This window comes from Ochotona princeps, chromosome 2 (genome assembly GCF_030435755.1).
Source record: "Ochotona princeps isolate mOchPri1 chromosome 2, mOchPri1.hap1, whole genome shotgun sequence".
In the NCBI taxonomy this organism is placed as follows: domain Eukaryota; kingdom Metazoa; phylum Chordata; class Mammalia; order Lagomorpha; family Ochotonidae; genus Ochotona; species Ochotona princeps.
In genome coordinates, this window is record NC_080833.1 from 107,025,426 (window position 1) to 107,044,415 (window position 18,990).

The following is an 18,990-nucleotide window of genomic DNA, read 5'->3' on the forward strand; positions in this document are numbered from 1 at the left end:
TGATCCATGCCCAAACACAGCTCTCATGTGGTTCAGCAGCTGCCAAGGCCTGGCCCACTCCATCCCACACCCACCCTGGCTCTCATAAGTATCAGTGAGTACTAGAGTCTAGCCCAGTCTGGCACATCCCAGACCCAGTCCACACCCATGCTGAGAGACACTGCTGCTATATCCAGCCCAGACTATTGCCCCCATTCCAGCTCTCATGCTCACCAGTGGGAACCACAACCCAGCCAGGGCATCCCCTTAGCTCCCCAAGCAGGGCTGTTCCCAGATCCAGACCTTGCATATGCCATTGGTTGCTCTGACCATACTTGGTATCTAGATCTGCCAGGTAGGATCCAGTCCTAGCTTTAGTATGCACCAGTCAGTGGTAGTTGGCGGTAATCCATGATAACTGGCCCAGCTCAGGTCTTGCATGTGGGCTTGTACATTGGTCTGGATCATAAAAGTTCTCTAGCTTCTCTCCGCCAAACCACTCGGTTTTCAGCCCCTTTGCTTACCCGCAAGTACAGTGGGCTCTATTGGTGGAAGTCGCTCAGAAGTTAGTCTTCACCCGCAACACACTCCTTCAGTGGTCCTCCCTCCCCCACATCCTCTTCCCCTACCCCTGCTTAGTCCACAGTCCCTGTGCTAGGGAGCCTGTGCGTCCTCTGTGCCAGAGATGGCGCATGCACAGAGCCGGGCAGGCAGGCTGGTGGAAGGGGCTTGGAAGTCACCGTCAAATCAATGAATTAATGGTACATATACACAAAAAGTTATCTGCACATTTGTAGAAATGTTTATAGTGTTTAAGTCAATTTATGCATTTTTTATCTACTTTTCAGAATGGCACTTTCAATAGGGGGATGGGCTGTGAGATAGGAGTTTAATATTTTCTCCTGTTTTGTCTTCCTTAGGTAGGATCAGTTAAGTTAGTCTCTTGGGCTTTTGCCAACTGGTTTTTGGGATTCCTCCACCCAGCATCTTATACCTGAGATGTGTCAGGCTCTGTCCTTCTCTCTTAAGAGTTATCAGGGAGGAACTATGCCCACACCAATGAACAGGTCACGAGTATGGGGATAACAGTGGGGTAGGCCATCAGCCCAGGATTGAAGCACGAATTTACTAACAGAGGAAGCAGGAGAAAAGCCCAGAGAGGAAAGCCCTGGGAATGAAATGAGGCAGGAGCTGTGGGTCAGCTCTTCTATCCCTGCGCATCAGGATGGAACCTCAGAAGCCGCCTGGAGACTTGCTTTGTGTCATGGATGAGGTCATGCAAGAAGGCTGGTGAGGATGAGGTCTGTCTCCTCTCCAGCTAGGACAGAGTCAGGGTGGGATTTAGAAGGTGCAAAAGGGATGCTTATTATGAAGGATTCATGCACAAGAAATCTGCAGAATGCTTTATTGAATCCTAGCCTGGAGGAGGTGGGAGAAGATGGAAAATCTTGGAGCTGGAGGGTAGAGCAGCAGGAGTAGGACAGTAGCCGGGATGCATGGCAGGGAGGTGGTGACTGTCATCCTTGTTTACTTTGGTTTACTCTTGTGGGTTTGCTGGGTGGCAGGATTCTTATGCTGGGCTGGAGCAGCTGTGCCCTTGGGAGGGCATTGTTTCTTGGCTTGGGGAGCACACGAGTCCTTGTTCTTGGATGGACACTTTTCTTGACATTTGGTCGGAGGTGGTTGACAAGGCTGCTTCACCTGCTGCTGCTGGGCCTGTTGTGGTGGGCACTGCTGCTGCTGCTGGTGTTGCTGAGAAGACATTGTTCCACAAGCAGGTGAACCTGAAGGAAACCGAGAGACAGAAAGAGAGCAAGCATGAGAAGGACTCCTTGTGGGGCTGGTTTCCTCCAGTAGTCATGATAAACAGCCTCAAACTGAACGATGGATTGATTCACACACACTCATTGTGATCCTCTCATCTCTCCTCTCCATGTGCTTCTGTTTTCTTCCTTCCCTTCATCCTCCCATGGATGGCTGACTTAGCTGAATACATAATTTACTTATCATTCTTACTAGGAAATGAAGTAATGTTGAGTCAAGGATTTTAAAAAAGCCTGGAATTAAGACATTCATATCTTAAACCAGTGTACCTCCATGCAACTCTAGTTTCTCACTCTAGTTCCTTCTGATGAGGACCCTGACAGGCAGCTGTGATAACTTAAGCTACTGGATTGCTCTTAATAATTTGGGAGACTTGCATTGTGCTCCCAGCTCCTAGATTTGTCTTTCCCCCACTCTGGCTATTGTGAGCTTTGGGAATCAAACAGTGGATGGGAGCTCTGTCTCTGTCTCTGCTTTTTCAAATAATAATTTTAAGAAGTATCCCAGGAACTTTGCCAGGTCAAAACATTTGTTCTTTCCTGGAAGATCTGTCCAATGTCATCTGACTGCCTTGTGTAATGTGGACAGCAAGGATGGCAAGGATGGAAGGGTATGAGGAGGAGCAGGGCAGGCCCTATCCTAGAGCGAAGTGTTATATGTGTCAGCAATGGGACTGGAGAAGCATAGTACCAGGGCTCGAAAGTATAGGTTCTAATTTTCATACCACCCTGACCCTATCCTGATGCAAAGACAAGTACTCTAACATGGGCTCCAGGAGGGTCGCTTCAGCCCTCTGTGGAGCTGAGGGTCTTAATATTCCAAATACATTGCTGAAGGCCACACAAGGATCATAGGATGAAGCATGCTGGTTCAGAGAAAAGAGCTAAACCAGGAAAGTTCAGGCATCAGTTGCAGATTAAAAAGGAGGTCGGTGGAGTGGATACTTAGCCTGGTATGCATACCAGGTAATGCATTGTGGCAGTGGATTAAGCCGCCTTTGGGGCCCTATGCATATTAGGGGACCTGGGATTGAATGCTGCCTCTGTTTCTGATCCAGCTTCCTGCTAATGCACACCCTGGGTGATAGCACAAGATGGTTCAAGTACCTGGGTATTTTCTACTCATGAGAGATATCCCTTCTGGCTCCTGGCTTCAGCCTGGTCCATTACTGATGTTTGGGAGAGTGAAATAGCAGATGGAAGATTTTTCCTCCCCAGCCCCCCGTCCTTCGCCCAAACTCAGATCTCTTCCTCCATGCCCTATATTGGACTATCAGAATTCAGTTCCTGTCTCTGGAGACTGACACCAGCTCCCTGTTGATGAAGACCCTGGGTACAAACCTGCCACTCACAGACTAGCATCTCTTAAAGCCTTCTGCTTTCTCTGCATTGCTGTGCCATCATTTGTAAAATGATCGTCTGAAGGTGTCTCAGAACTCTCCAGCGTTAATGTAGGCGTGTAATCTCTTGGCAACAGCATTGCTCAGCTTCTAAATTGGTGATTTCTAGTGGCAAGTATAGGCTAGAAGAGTGACTACAGAAGGCCAAATTGTGAGAATTGCCTTGTGTAGCATACAGGGGCCAATATACCTAGGTCTGCAAACCTAAACACACAGTTTAAAGCTTTCCAGTAATGCCACAAAGCAGAATACAGCATGAGAAAGTTTCAGAACAGGCTCAGACTTGATACCAAATGCACAGCTCTCAGTATCTACCCTTAGTGGTTAAAAAAAAAATCCCCTTGCCAAGAATGCGAGCCCAGAATGAGGAAATGAGTGATACCTAGGGCTTGTGTAGAACACGAACTGCATTCCCTAAGTAACGATTAGCATGGCATTTCTACAATGGTCAGGAAGGCTGTGTCAGTTCCTTGGCTAACCAAGAAAAGGAAGGAAGCTTGGCCTAATAGCTCCAGGCAGTTCAAGGAGAAGGAAGGAGGGCAGTAGATCTCAAGAGAGATGTGTTTCCACTTACCAGTGTTGGTGAGCAGGACCCCAGGAGAGGTTGTGGAGTGCAGGTCTGTGGCAGCCACCCCAGGAACCCTTATAAGGGCCCTCAACTTGCCCTAGGCCCTTGGTGTGGCTCTGCTTGCCACCTGTCTGGGAATTCCTCACCCACTTCTCCCACCTGCACTTCCTACCCACAGGGACCTGGCTTTCCTGGCCTGTTTTGATGGAAACCACCCACCAGGTGTTCTCAGCAGCCTGGGTCCCTATACCTGAGCTGATGAAACCCAAACTCAAGCTGATGTTTGCCCAAACTCAAGGATTTGAGATCTTTTTGAACTTGGGCTGTTCGCAGACTGGAATTGCCAAGGGAGGGGTATCCAAGGAAGAGGATGGGGTTTGGAGCCATTCTGACAAATGTGTGAACCTCGCCTGCACTGCTTCTTGCTGTCATCCATCTAACACTCACTCACTGTGTGTCTTGTACAGAGCCCAGTCTCGTGCCCATTACTTCATTTTTTATTCCTTGAGAGAATCTCTCCACAAAGGCCAATGTGAGCTCTTCACAGATGAGACTATGAGGCTGAGAAAGATCACACGGGGAATCTGCAGTAGAGAGGAGCTTTGAACTCAGATCTGGGCGACTCAAAGAACCCATATTCTCAGACCGTTTTATGAAGAGAAGTCAGGACTCAGGGCAGATTCTGCCTTCTCCTAGTCCTTTTCCCATACACCATTCCCCAAGCTTCCTCATCTTTGGGTGACTTGCACAGTATCCTGTGAGGCTTCCCAGGCAATCAGAGATGAGGGATGTACAGTGTGGTCTGCTGTGCCATGCCTGTCATCAGAAGTTGGGACACTGGTGGAATTAGTGGTGGTCAAAGAGGGTGGAATTTAGTTTCTGCAGTAGGCTTGACACCAAAAGTATAGGACATGTAGCTAAACCTGATTTCAAGTAAGCAATGCAATTTTTAAGATCCAAAATATGTTCTAAATCATGATTGCTCAGCCACCACTCTGGTGTGGTGGGATAAGCTACCACTTGGGGTAACCCCATCCCATATCAGAAAGCTGGGTTGAGGTCTGGCTATACCTTTTTAGTTTCCTGTTAATGTGTCTGGAAAGTAGCAAGTGATGACCCAAGTACTTTGGGTCACGTGGGAGACCTGGTTGGAGTTTGTGGACCCTGGCTTTGGGTTTATTGAGTCCTGGTTGTTGTGGCTATCTGGGGGATGAGCCAGAGGATGGAAGATTGGAAGATTCTCTCTCTCTCTCTCTCTCTCTCTCTCTCGTATGTGTGTGTGTGTCCATATGTATGTATGGGTCACTCTACCTTTCAAATGGATACATCTTTAAAGACAGCAGAAATTGAATGATACATATTTATGCTAGAATATAATCAGCTGCTCATCCAAACTCCAATTTAACTGGGAAGACTCCATTTTGTTTGTTAAATATAGCAGCCCTGCTCAAAGGTGTATTCAGGGGAGGAAGCACCTTGCCCTCCTGGTGGCCTCCAGGCTCCTGGGTTGGGGAAAGGCATTTCTGCTCCTGGAAGCTGACCCACCTTTGGAATCACATCCCAGACCTTGGATATTGCCTAACAAGAGACCGGCAAAGTGCTTGTATTTGTGCTTAGCTGAGGAATGGTAGACAGGTTGGGAAACAGCAAGAGTACATCAAAACCCTTCCTAATGTGCTGCTCACACCTTGTGCCTCACTGGATCCCCAGGCCAACTCTGGAGTGCAGTGTGGGTCTAATTCTGCAGTCTGAAAATGCAGTTCCCACATTGTTCAAGGACCTGCATGGCAACACTCAGTGCAGGTGTTGCTGGCTGGTGGCACTGGCTCAGAGCCTTTGTACTACATCACAGTAGCCAGTTCCTCAGCAGTGGATAAGTGACTGTCTCTGGGTGTGGGGACCATGAGTCATAACCTTCTCTGAGCTTTCTGTCACATGTGACCAAGCACTGCTCATTTCTTAGCGTCAGCCTTACTTAAACGCCAACGGTTCTTTTAATTTCCCCCTCCAGGTCAGGCCTCCCCCACCTCCCACTCCCAAGCCTGTGAATGTTAAGTATGCAGTAACCTGGGTTCTGGATTCCAGGTTCTGCATTCCATCTTTAACCTCCTCTCCACCTGTGCCCCTTGCTTCCACTGCCACCTCCTCCACACTCCTCTTGATACACATGCTCTACCAGGAAAATAGGCAGCAAGACAGACTTGGCACAAACACACATCAAACATGGTCATAGGCTAGGCAGCTGGAAGGCGAGTGCATGTGTGTGTGTGTGTGTGTGTGTGTGTGTGAGAGTGTGTGTGTGTGCTGCCTGTGGTATGAATGGATAGAAAACACCAGCCTCCCTGACCCAATCACCCACATGGCTTTATAAAATCGTATTTGTCCCTCCTTACCCGCCCCCATTGACCCTTAATTTATTCATAAATGGCTCCTTATTAGTCTTGAACAATTTTCACGATCTGTAACACAGCAGTCACCTTGTCACATGTGGACGGCATGGAGACCTAAACACAAATGGCCTGAAGAGGTGTCATGTCTGCTAGGTGTAAATACCCAAGGACAACTGACCCCACAGGCATTCACACTCCACCTTTCAAAATCCTCCACCTAACTTCCCTGCTAAACATAATATCCCAATTTTATAGAGAAGGAAGCAGAGACTCGGAATGAGGACATGCCTTGGCCAAGCTCACACAGAGGTCAATGTCAAAGCCAGTGCTGCAGTACGGGTCTGCTGACTTTGCAGTCGTGTCCAGCTGGCTGCAGCGACTGAACACCCAGGCAGCTTTGTAGTAGAGGCTCTGCTGAGGACAAACCATGGTCTTAGTTCTGGTGATCTCCACCCCACTGAGGGACTGTGGTTGATCACTCTCCGAGCACTGCCAGGTAAAGGTGGGTTCGTATTGGTCATTAAAAACATCTCTTGGCACAGTGTTTGTAACATTCTGTAAAAAAAAGCATTATGCATTTCATGGTGAAGAGACCTCTGGATGAATCCAGCACTCTGAAGGGAAACGTGGCTGGAATCTTTTACATCAGTCATGTCTGGTTTTTAACTCCCCAACCGGCTGAGCCAGTGGACCATTCTTCACAGGAGGCTAGGAGACTCCTTGGCACCCCTCAAATCGCCCCACAGAAATGTCCCCTGCAGGGAGGGCAGGCCCTGAGAAACCATATGGAAAGCATAATCCTGGCTCCCTTCCCCACCAGGTGGCTAGTCTCACCAGGGGCCGACCTCCCCGGCAGTCTTGGGTCCTGTGCCTGCTCTCTCATCTTCAAAGGTGTTGAAATCAGGCAGCCCGGCTCTGCATCTTCCTGCTTTAGGGAGCAGGCACCTGAGAACAGGTGTGTGCCTGTGACTCCATCAGGGAGGGAAGCACTCAGGAGGTGACTCAAGGGTTGAGAAAGCCAGCCCCACCCTGTGAGCCAACAATGGGGTGACCAGGAAGCAAAGAGAGAGAGAGAGAGAGACCCTGCTGGAGACAATGTTGGCTCTCCATGGAGACGCATCTGGGCTTTGGAAAAAAGAGGGAGGTTGTAGATGGCTCCATTTGAGAACAAATCGAAAACCTTTACTATGGTATGTGCAGGTTTGAAATAAGAAAAGATGAAAAGTAGATTACTGAGCTGTGAGGTGCACAGTGGAGGTTTGGAGCTGCCAGATTTCCTTGCATTTTAGCTGCCTGTCCAGTAAATGTACATCTAAGCAACTGGCATCTAATCTAAATCATAGTCACATCACAGTTGTCTTTATCATATTTTCTGGTTGATACTTAATCAGCAGTTATGGCTGAGAACATTTTAATTTTGAGTAATTACTTAACAATCCATCAGCAAAGCCTTGAGGAGATGCTACTTAAGAAAACCATGTGATCATGTTTCATATTCCACTAGCAACATGACTGGTGTCACGCTTGGTTTATTTGCTTGCAAGTACGATGGGGACAAATTAATGCTAGGAGTCCCGTGTGATAGCATTAAAAGCAGTCCTATAGAAGAGGGAAGTGTGAGAAGATGAGTTTCCAGAAACATCTATCCCCACCCTATCCCTAGGACTCCTATAATGAGCTTTTAGAAGACTCCTGGCAGTACAAGAAACTTTGTGAAGGGGGAGCAAGCCCTATTGTCTTGTGAGAGGCTACTTCCAATCAGACACCAGATGTCAACTGTGGACATGGTGGTACAGGAGGGTATGAGAGGCCATGTCTCCTGTCTCTCAAAAGACTGCTGGGCTCTGCTTGCTGGAGGTCCAGTGGAGCTGGGGCACCAGTCCCTTCTTCCTCTGACCCACTTAGTTGCAACTAGACATGCAGGAAAGCAGTCCTGTGTGCAGGGAATTAGCTCTGCTAGCAGCACCCCCAACCCGACTGTGAGATCTCAGCACACTTTCCGGGCCTCCATTGTCCTGTTCTCTAACATGGGAGATTGGCAGAGATGATCCCAAAGCCCCCATCAAGTACTATTGGTTTTTAAACATCTGAGTCATCATAGCTAGATTCATGGTGAGTTGAAAGTATTAAGGCTGAGTTCAGGGCTGACCAGAAAGAGTCTCTTAATTGATTAATGGTGTCTGCTATGAGAGGGATGAATGGTCACAGGTTTCCAGTAGTCTAATGCAGGGAATTGGGTGTGAAGCATTATGAGTAACAGCTCACCAAGCACTGAGAGAAACAGGGAAAATGAGCTGCTTACAGATCCTGGACACACTGATGAACCTGTAATTCTTAAGCGTCCATCACTTCTTGACACAACCCCAGACCAACAAGAATATTCTGGTTTCAAAAATATATCTCCTCCTTCCCTGACTTCAACCTGCAAGGGCATTGTATTCCCCAGTTTCCTAGTGAAATCCAGTCCTCAGGAATCATCTTTAATACCATGTTCCTCATGATCCTTCCCCTAATATTTCCCAAAAGGTATGCTTTCCAGTCGTGCTCAATATTCATCATGCTTAATTTCTGCTTCTTTCAGAGTACGTTGTCTAGACTGACTTCATGGACATATAAATTGTGAAATGTATATGCTCTTAGTATTAAATGAAAGCCCCCTGAGGGTGGGAGCTATTTCAATCCAGGATATACCCAGGTATTTATTATTTGCCTCTTCCTACTAGCTGAACAAATATTGTAGTCACTATGTAAATGTGGCCAAACAAATAAACATCAATGAATTGGCAAATGATTTATAAACAGATATGTTGAATTGATCGTCACACCGCAGGCAACATTTTGGCTTTATGGATGGAACCCACAAAGTCCTGGAATACTTACTGGACTAACCTGCCCGTTTGAGTTTAGGCAGATGTGTGAGTCTCTGTTTATCCAACCGTGTACATTGTTATATTCCTCCTGGTAAAAGATATGTGCTGAAATCACCTAGCATCCATAGGAGGTCTGATGCCTGAGTGTACTGTGTGTATTGTGAGTGTGTGTATGTGTGTGTGTGTATACACTTGTCCATGTGTTGGGTTGGGCAGTTTTTATACCCAGCCAAAGTGCAAACTCTCCAAGGGCAGATAATTGTTTAGAACAGAACTTAAGCCCTGGTAAAAACTGGAACAAGTCCAGCTGATAGACTAGTTCGTAACTGGGTGGTCCAGTTACTAAAGAGGGCTCCTGAGTGAGTCAGAGAGTGAGCAAGGGTGAGACAGAGGGAGTGAGTAGGTTAGAACAGAAACAAGAAATCAGCTGAAAAACCAACTGCCTAACTGGCAATATTACAGGAATAATTGACCAATTGCCTGTTGAGTGCCCAAACAACTGAGTTACAGACTTGTTGGCTTATTGGCTAACCTTGAAAAGCAGATTGTGATATAATAAAACAAAGAAAACCTTCTTGGGAACAAGGGCCTAAGGATATAAAAGAAAAAAAATGATATGCTGTATCAATAAATGTGTCATTTCAGCTATTCAAGCTTTTTTTTTAATTTTTGACTTTTTATTTTAGGAATTACCTGTGATTAGCATTTTCACTTGATTTAGCCCGAAGGCCGAGAAGTGATGTGATTGGCATTTTTAAAGACATTGGTAAGGAAGATTTTATTCAGGACCATCGGAATAGGCAAAGGAGCCAGTTGAATGCTATTTTGCTGTGGAGGAAAGACTTTTTACTCAACTTCAAATATAGTATGTCAGGTGGAAATTTATGACCAACCAGTGGAAGAGTGGGGACAGGGTCAATGGCGGGAAAATGATTAAAGCATCAGAATCAGGAGCGATCAAACCTCTGAGCCCAGACCATTCTGGTGGAAGACGGGCCAGGATGATCAGATGTTTCACCTGGAGACTAGGAACCTGCTTGGATGTCAAGGATGATCAGATATGGAGGGAAGCGGGAATTAAGAGAATAAAAAAAGAATAGTCCCCATGGATGCTGCTAAAACACATGCTCTGAGAGCTGGATATTTTCTTAACTTTATTTAAGTTAATGATAATTTATGAAAAAAGATTAAAAATATCATTTCTTATCATTGTCCTGAAGTTTGTTTTAATCTTGTATATTGTGCCACTGAATGAGCAGAATTTATTGTGGAAACTGAATTTTACAAGGAAGTGCACAGGTGAACCAGGAGAACATACAGCTGGCTGACTGAGATTTGGTCCAAGAATCATTGCCACTGGCCATGGAGCTCAGCCAGTAACCAGTGAAAGCAGAGGACAATTGGGGCAGGTGTCCATTTCCATCTTGGCACTGTCTTTGAGGGGTGGCTAACTGGGGTTCAAGCTATCCTCCAGGCCAGAGAATTGGGCCTTTGTGATGTGGCTGGGATAAAGGACCCAATCCAGCACACAAGCCTACAGCCACTATGCGCAAAACAAGACTGTCCAGTTGGTGTCCCGGCTATAGAGACCGCCCTTGGGAAAATGGCTAAGAAAGGCAGCAAACTCGAGCTGCCAGTATCAGCCCCACACAGGGTCTTGTGATGGTGCAGACACAGGGTCAGGACCAGGGCTCACAGAGCTCTGAGCAACCACCACCTCCTGGAGTGGTCGGCCCGGCTCACACTCAGCAGACGGGCGCATCGATATGCCATCTGCTGCATCCGTGTTCCCCAGCTGGGAGAGAAGGGAAGAAATGGGAGAACACTTAATCTTCCTGGGAGCTATACCACTCCATGCCCAAACCCTTTCAGGAACTCACCCTCCAGGGTCTACTGTCACATTTTTTGACATGGTTGGAAAGGTCTTGCACAGTTGGCCCCTCTCTGAGAAGGCCACCCAACTTCATTTCTCCCCTCATGACCTCTTGCCTTTCCATGTCGCTGTCCTGCTGCTCCAGAACAAGCCATGATGAATCACCTAGAGTTTTTGTTTTAAGTAGTGCGGTCTCTTTCCCTGCCAACAAGGCACTCCCTCTGCCTTTCATCTGTGTCTGGTGAGCTCTCTCAGACTTTCAGAAACCAGCTCCTCTCTTCCCTGAGCACTCCCTGCTTCATGGGATCCAGGGTGCTCTGTCCAAGTTGCCACAGATGCCACTACTTGGGAAGAGAATATCTACTAACCAATTTCTGTATGACCCGAGAGAACCCTGGGACAAGGGAGCCTTCTTTGCTTTCCCCTGGGCTCCTAAATGTAGCACAATACGTGGTCCAGGATGCTACACAACACTTAATGTGTTAACAAAAAATCAAGTGCAGAGTCAGCCCAGAGGAAGTGCAATCCTGGGTGCTCCTCTGGGTGTCTGTGCTAGAAAACTTATCCCTATGGGCCTGACGCACCCCAAGCCTGGTTGCTTGCCCTTCGTTGGCCTGTTCTCTTCCTGGGGCCTTTTGGCCTTCTCTGTGTGCTGGCTCGTGGCATACATGTGTCTGGTTTGCTTTGTTTTCAGTCCGTGTTCACTTTTCACCAGGTTGCAAAGCCTGCCAAGGACAGGGGCATACATCTCTCAAGTTTGATTCCCTCTTCTTCCTCCATGCTGTAGAGTCCTTGTGTATGGAAGTTGATAGTTTGTAAGATGGGTTATCTAGAAGGATCCCCATGGTTCAGAGGATGGCAACAAAGGTATAGGCAATCCCAAACCTCTGTACCAGAGTGAGAAAATCCACAGAACAGCTCCTAGGCCATTTTTGCTTCTGACCCCATCTTCCAAGCGTGTGCCCTGTCTTACCTACTGGTGACAACAGCCTGGCAAGGTGGCCTGCTTTGTCTGTGAGACACAAGCTTGCAAAGACACTGTGCTCTCTCCCCTCACGGCCGTGAGGACTGCCATGTTTCAAAGAGAGGCTGCTCTGTCAACCTGGGTCCCAAATAGTGCACAGCAGGTTGCAGCAGACCCGCAAGGAACAAACAGGGCAAGTGAAATAACCCCATTCCAGGCCCTGGGATCTGTGGTTTATTGGTTACTGGAGCCTAACAGTCTGTCCTGATTGTTACATTGGGATATACAAGAATTAGTTTCTTTCTCTTGGGGAAAAAGTGCCTGACATCAGCCAAATGAGAACGCAAAGATAAGTACACTGAGTACCAATGATCGCCAAAACAGTGACTCATATGTGCCCGAGTGTGTGTGTGTGTGCGTGCGCACAAGCGCGTGCATGCAGATGTGGGGGATGGAGGAGAGACAAGAGGAAGATGATGGGAGAAGTCAGCTGGGCGCACACAGTACCTGACAAGAACGATATGTTTGTAGGCAATTGATTTTTCCCATGAATGACTTTGTCTATGGTCAAGAAGGTAAACAAATCATTTCTTTTTTTTCTCTTTTTTTTATTAATTCATTAATTACATTTTATTATGTGACACAGTTTCATAGGTACTTGGATTCTCCCCACCCCTCCCCAAACCCTCCCACCATGGTGGATTCCTCCACCTTGTTGCATAACCATAGTTCAAGTTCAGTTGAGAATCCCCCATTGCAAGCATATACCAAACATAGAGTCCAGCATCTTATTGTCCAGTCAAGTTCATCGGCTTCTTAGGTATACCCTCTCTGGTCTGAAAACAGAGCCAGCAGAGTATCATCCCAGTCAATTAAAAGCTCGAACATACCATCAGCGAAAATTTCCATCACCATGGAATTAATTGACATAGTAATGAGTAACCAATATGTTAAGAGTAAATGCAAGTTCTTAACCACCTTCTGTGACCACCTCATTGACATTTCAATTTTGGTTTATACACAACATATAACATTCATAACATAATATGTTATACATAACATCATATCATCTTAAACTAAGGCAAACATGTGGTATTTAACCTTTTGGGATTGGCTCATTTCCCTTAGCATTATGGTTTCCAGTTGGACCCATTTGGCCACAAAGAACTGCATTTTGTTTTGTTTAATAGCTGAGTAGTATTCCATGGAGTAGATGAACCATAGTTTTCTTATCCAATCCTCTGCTGATGGGCATTTTGGCTGCTTCCATGTTTTCATAATTACTGATTGTGCTGCTATGAACATAGGAGTGCATGTTGGTTTCTCATAAAACAAGTGTTTTGGATATATTCCTAGGAGTGCTATTGCTGGATCATATGGTATGTTGATTTTGAGTTGTTTGAATGTTCTCCATACTGATTTCCATAGAGGCTGTACCAACCTGCAGCCCCACCAGCAGTGGAGTAGGGTTCCCTTTTCCCCACAACCTCGCCAACAAGTGATGTTGGTGCTTTTATTTATGTGGGCCAGTCTTACTGGCGTTAGGTGGTACCTCATTGATGTTTTAATTTGGATTTCCCTTATTGCCAGGGAACTTGAGCATTTTTTCATATGTTTATTTGCCATTTGGGTTTGTTCTTTTGTGAAGTGTCTGCCCATTTCCCGTGCCCACTTCTTGAGTGGCTTGTTTATTTTGGTGTTTTGGCTGTTTTGTAGTTCTTTGTATATTCTGGAGATTAGCCCTCTATCGCCTATGTAGTGCGTAAAGATCTTCTCCCATTCTGTGGGCTGCTTTTTTACTTTATTGATTGTTTCCTTTGCTGTACAGAAGCTTCTCAGTTTGATGAGGTCTCATTTGTGACCACAGGACTTGGGTCAAACCACAAGGAGTAGAGCCCCCAGGCTATAGGACACAGCGCCACCTGCTGCGCATACCAAGCCAGTGCAGCTGAGTTCTTCCCCACGCTGCAGTTACTCAGACCTCAGACCCAGCTGAGGCCCTGGGGATCCCTCATCTCCTCTGAAGGCACAGAGCCATTCCTCTGTCCTCCTCCCACTCTCGTCGGGACCACATCCTCTTAGACGGAGGGACCGACATTTTCCTTTGTATCCAGTATCTGTCTAGGGCTCCTCTTCCAGTTCAAGTAGCAGTGTGGCTGGAAGCAGACAGACTGGTTTGGGACAATGCATGGGATTGGCAGTGAGAAACTGGAGTACAGCAAAATCTGCCTGGATGCAGGAGGAGAAGCTCTTGGAGGAATGGCTTTCTGGGAAGTTCCCATGTGAATGCCAAGACTTTGTACACTGAAGCTCAGATCTCTGAAGGAGAAACACACCCTGTTTAGTAAATGAGAAATCTAAAACCCGGAGAGGTACTTGACTCGTCCTGTGTCATGCACTGTATTCAAAGACTGAACTTTGTACTGAATCATGCTACTTGCCCCTCTCCTCCCCCGCAACCCCAAGCCTAAGCTCTCTGCCTCTTGACTCCACCTTTTGGCACAGGGCACACCACGGGCTCAGGTTCTTGCAGAGAGTGATCCAGCAACAGGGATTACATGGTGCACATCAAGGGGTTCGCTGAGCAAATCAGAGCTGGCTTTGATGGAGGACCAGGGAGGAACAGCAGCAGCCACAAGCTAGGACACTTGTTCTGAGCTGCACAGTAGCTTGAACGTGCATGTCCTTCATCAGTACTACTGGAATAACCTCTGGGTGTCAAACCTTGTATTTGGGGAATAAACAGGTAGCAGGTGCCAGGTGATTATGACAGAATCTGTTGGTTCCAGGCCAGCTAAACACAGCCACCTTCTGTTAGACACAACTCAGGGAGTCCTGTAGAACATTTGTTTTTCTTGGGTTCACACAAGGGCTGGATATGGTGATATCAGTGTGGAGACCCTGTTACCTTCTCCCTTTGAGAACTCTACCACCAATACGGTGATTGAAAGAGCAAGAAACAGTAAGGAAGGGCTGGTTTTGTGGAAGGCCTGGGCATGCCCGAGCGAACTCCTGGACTGTGGGGGTCAGGTGGTCTTGCGGTGTGATGGCAGAAGAGGGCCTGAACAGGAAGATGGCCTAGCAGTGGGGTCCTTGCTGGGAATGCATTCATCGACAATTGGCAAGGTTCCACATCCCTGTTCGTGTGCACTTACCATGGTGATGACCGAACTTTTAGTCCTGTCCAAAAGCTACTCTGGCTTCATTTGAGTTCCAAAGCCAAGGCTTTAAGGAGGCGTCAGCTGGAGATCTCTAAGTGGAAGTGGCTGTTGGGGAGCAATAATCAGGGTTGTCCTCACTGCTAACCTTTAGCTTGTTTAAACTGGTAGAGACGTCTCATAAAATTTATTTTGATTATTATTCAGTTGCTGCTCTTCTTCCCATAAAATGTCCTCCAGGCTTCTAGCCCCAGGTAGACACCTGCCTTGGCCCAATCTATGATAGAAGGAACCTGTGATTGATGCCAAGCTGAGCTGCATGAGCACTGAGCTTGGCCTCAGCAGGGCTTGAGAGAGTCTCTGCCTGGTGTCCACATGCCTCTGACAAGGCTGTTGCTCCTGCTTTCTGATCCCATCTTTCCTATTTAACACCTCTGTCCATCTAGATGTTCCATAATCACAAGTCACCAGGCCCCTGGGATGGAAAAGCAAACACAATTGTATAAACTGTCCTCAAGTCTGGCCTAAGGAATGTAAAACGCATCCGCACCAATTTTACAAGCTTCCCCACATAAAGCCCTGGGCGTTTAACATGCAACTGTGAAAAGATTATGGTAACTGGTGCCATTTTGCTGACTTCACAAAGAAAACAGCAGGTGTGTTAGCCTGTGTATGCGTGTATATACATGGACACACGTGCATAGTGACACACTTGCACATACACACACTTTGCCCAGAGGGAGTCAAGGTCTCAAGCAGAGAATGGCATGGAGTTTGGTAAGAGACTTGTAAAGCCTATGGATGACTGCAGTTGCCTGTCTTACAAACCCCTGATCTCCCAACCGTTCCCATCAGGGGAGCCTTGGTACATGCACGTTCATCCCACCATTCATACTTCCTTCTCTCAAGTCCAGTATGAGAAAGAGAAAAGGCTCTGGGTCTATTTCAAAGAGGCTGTAACTCACACCCAAACATCATATTCGACATCATCCAGAGTTCTCCTCCCTAGCAAGTACTACAGTGAAACATCAATGAGCCGAACTCAGCTCTGCCAACTCTGGAAGTTCTCAGCCTAAGCATGTTGGGACCATAACCAACAAGATGAGTTTCCATGAAAAGACACACCAATGTGTATACACTTAGGGAAATTTTTAGGTTTTGGATTTATTTTAGATTTACAGAAAACTTGCAAAGATAGTTCCTCCAATGTTGACATTTTTTCTTCTTTTTAAATTTTTAACTGACCAAAATTATGTATTACCATATGCAATGTGATTTTTTAAAACATATGCACATTGTCCAGTGGTTAAAGTGGGCTATTTCTTGTATATATTACCTCAAATACCATTTTTGGGTGATGAGAACATCCTGACAGAGCCAAGATCTACTCTGTCTCAGATGTTTTCATGTAGATGACTGTCAGCTGGAGTCGTCATGTTATCTCACAGGTTTCTTGAAGATTCTTCCTGTATAACTGAAATATTGGGTCTTCTTCCAACCTTCCCCCCTCCCACACACCCATCTGCACTGCCAGTCCCTGGTTATCTCATTCCAGTCTCTTCAAATTTGATGATTTACTTTCACATACAGGTAAAATAAGGCAACACTGGCTTTCCTGCATCCTGTTAGACTTATATTTGCATCTCAGATTTTTTTATTGCTTAGCTGTGCAGTCTTGGGCAATGTTGATGATCTTTTTGGGTCCTACTTTGTTTTCTTGGTTCTTTTTTTTTACACTTTAAAATCAGGGATTTTGTTTATTTAATTTTTATAAAGTATTCATTTTTCCATGTTCATGTGAAGAGATAGGGATTGCAAAACTCATGTGAGCCTCTGGTAGGGATGGAGAGTGTCAGAAAGGGGAGGTGAGCTGAAAGAGATGTGCCTGTGACAGAGGTTGGATGCGGAAGAGGGTGTGCTGCTCCTTGCTGTCACACCACATTACAGGCAGGAAACAGAGATGGTCTCAAAGTGGTGGAGAATGTCTTGGGGGTGTTCAGTGGGCATTGTGTGAGAGGTGACAGTCCTATTGTCCTCACAAGGTCTCTTCCTTGTTCTCTCTGTGTAAGTTCTGAGACATGTTGGTTGTCCATGTCTGCCTCAGAGTGTCCGCAAATCTAGGTGGTCTCATAGACCTTGTCCTGAAGTGTTGTGCCACATACTTTTTTGTCCAACCTTCAAAGAGGTAATTGAAGTCTTCTATTGGATTATGGGAGTTGGTTGCCTTATCTTTCTTGTGCATCTGGGTATACTCTTCATCTTTTTTTCTGGATTCAGCACAGGAGTGGCCTAGTCCTTCTGCTGTTGGACCACACATCCATGGGATGTTCCTTGAGATTGGGGATCCTGTCAGTCCAAGGTATTAATGTAGTTCAGGGGTCCACTCCTGCCCAGGTCACCCAACCCAGCCCAGCCCTGGCTCCAGTTCTCCCACTTCTAGGTGAATTGTTGTAACTTTTCTGTGGGTGTGTAGATATGGTCTGGGGATCCTCTGGAACCCCTACCAGGTTAGCCTCCAGTCCCAGGTCTTGCAAGTGCTGGTAGGTGCATCAGTCTGACCCCAGCCCCATCTCCAACTCTCGCATGTCCCCAGCCTCAGCTCTTACATGTTCCAAGCCCCAGTTCTCATGCGCTGGCAGACAGGGCCGTCCTTTGAGCCCCTACCAGGCCATTCCCTAGACCTACCTCTCTTGAGACATTGACATCAGCAGGTGCAATGGCCTAACCTGGCCCTCCCTTAGACCTGATTCATGCCAACTGTGGGGGTGCCCTGGCTTGGTTGACGCAACTCTCCAGAGCTTCTACCAAGCTGGACCCAGATCTGGCTATAGCACATGCCAGTGGGTGGTGAGTCTGGCCACAACTACCCTTAATGGGTCCTACTTTCTTCATTTGAAAAATAATCTTGTAAGATAGCAGCAAACATTGTATAATATAAGGACATCAAGATCCTAGAGCACTGCCTCGCTTATAGCAGTAACATGCTGTGTGTGTGTGTTTTTGTGTGTGTGTGTGTGTGTGTGTGTGTGTGTGTGTGTGTGTGTGTGACTGTTCTCAGGCTTCTGTGTCTGGTGGTTCCCTGCAAAGGAACCAAAGGGGGCAAAGTTAGTCTTCAGTGTGAAGGCCCTTGAGATGCAGTCTCAGGCTTTCTCTAATGAGTCCCCATGTCTCTGGGAGGAAGCATCTGGATGGCCTCACCCCCAGTTACCTCTGTGAGGCTTCTCCGTGACTGTGAGTAGTTAGCAGGAGAAGGTATCAAGGGAAGATTAGAATGAGTCACTTCTTATTGAGCTAGAACTAGGAGGAAGTTGAGAAATAATTCAGCAAGCCCCACTGGTCATGTACAGGCGAGGATGCTGGGGCTTAGAGAAAGGGCTGTACTTGTCCAGCAGCACACAGGAGGCTGGGAAAAACCAGGACATTAGTTCAGGCCTTGGACCCTCTGCCCATTTCTTTTTTAAAAAAGATTTATTTATTTTATTACAAAGTCAGATATACAGAGAGGAGGAGAGACAGAGAGGAAGATCTTCCGTCCGATGATTCACTCCCCAAGTGAGCCGCAACGGGCCGGTGCGCGCCAATCCGATGCCGGGAACCTGGAACCTCTTCCAGGTCCCCCATGCGGGTGCAGGGTCCCAAAGCCTTGGGCCGTCCTCGACTGCCTTCCCAGGCCACAAGCAGGGAGCTGGATGGGAAGTGGAGCTGCCGGGATCAGAACTGGCACCCACATGGGATCCCGGGGTGTTCAAGGTGAGGACCCAAGCCGCTAGGCCACGCCGCTGGGCCCTGCCCATTTCTTTTTTTTTTTTTTTTTTTTTTTTTCTTTTTTTTTTTTTTTTTTTAATTATTTATTATTTAACTTCAGTAATTACATTGTATTATGTGACACAGTTACATAGATACTTGGGTTCTCCCCACCCCTCCCCACACCCTCCCACCATGGTGGATTCCTCCACCTTATTGCA

At 46.8% G+C, this 18,990-nt stretch overlaps 1 protein-coding gene across 1 annotated transcript; it reads right to left on the reverse strand.

The window, feature by feature from the left end:
• Positions 1 to 1,370: 1,370 nt before the first annotated feature.
• SPRR4 (small proline rich protein 4) lies at positions 1,371 to 7,178 on the reverse strand. Its single transcript, XM_004589196.3, has 2 exons — positions 6,995 to 7,178; positions 1,371 to 1,763 (listed from the first exon to the last, which is right to left on the reverse strand). The coding sequence occupies exons 1-2, from the start codon at positions 7,041 to 7,043 to the stop codon at positions 1,507 to 1,509; spliced, it is 306 nt and encodes a 101-aa protein (XP_004589253.3). The 5' UTR covers positions 7,044 to 7,178; the 3' UTR covers positions 1,371 to 1,506.
• Positions 7,179 to 18,990: the final 11,812 nt, after the last annotated feature.

What these genes read in the sequence shown, in the direction of transcription:
- SPRR4 (XM_004589196.3), bottom strand. Translation starts at nt 7,043, where the DNA reads ATGAGAGAGCAGGCACAGGACCCAAGACTGCCGGGGAGGTCGGCCCCT. An exon ending in GCCGGGGAGGTCGGCCCCTG is followed by an intron (nt 1,764 to 6,994) that starts GTGAGACTAGCC and finishes GGTTTCCTTCAG; the next exon opens with GTTCACCTGCTTGTGGAACA.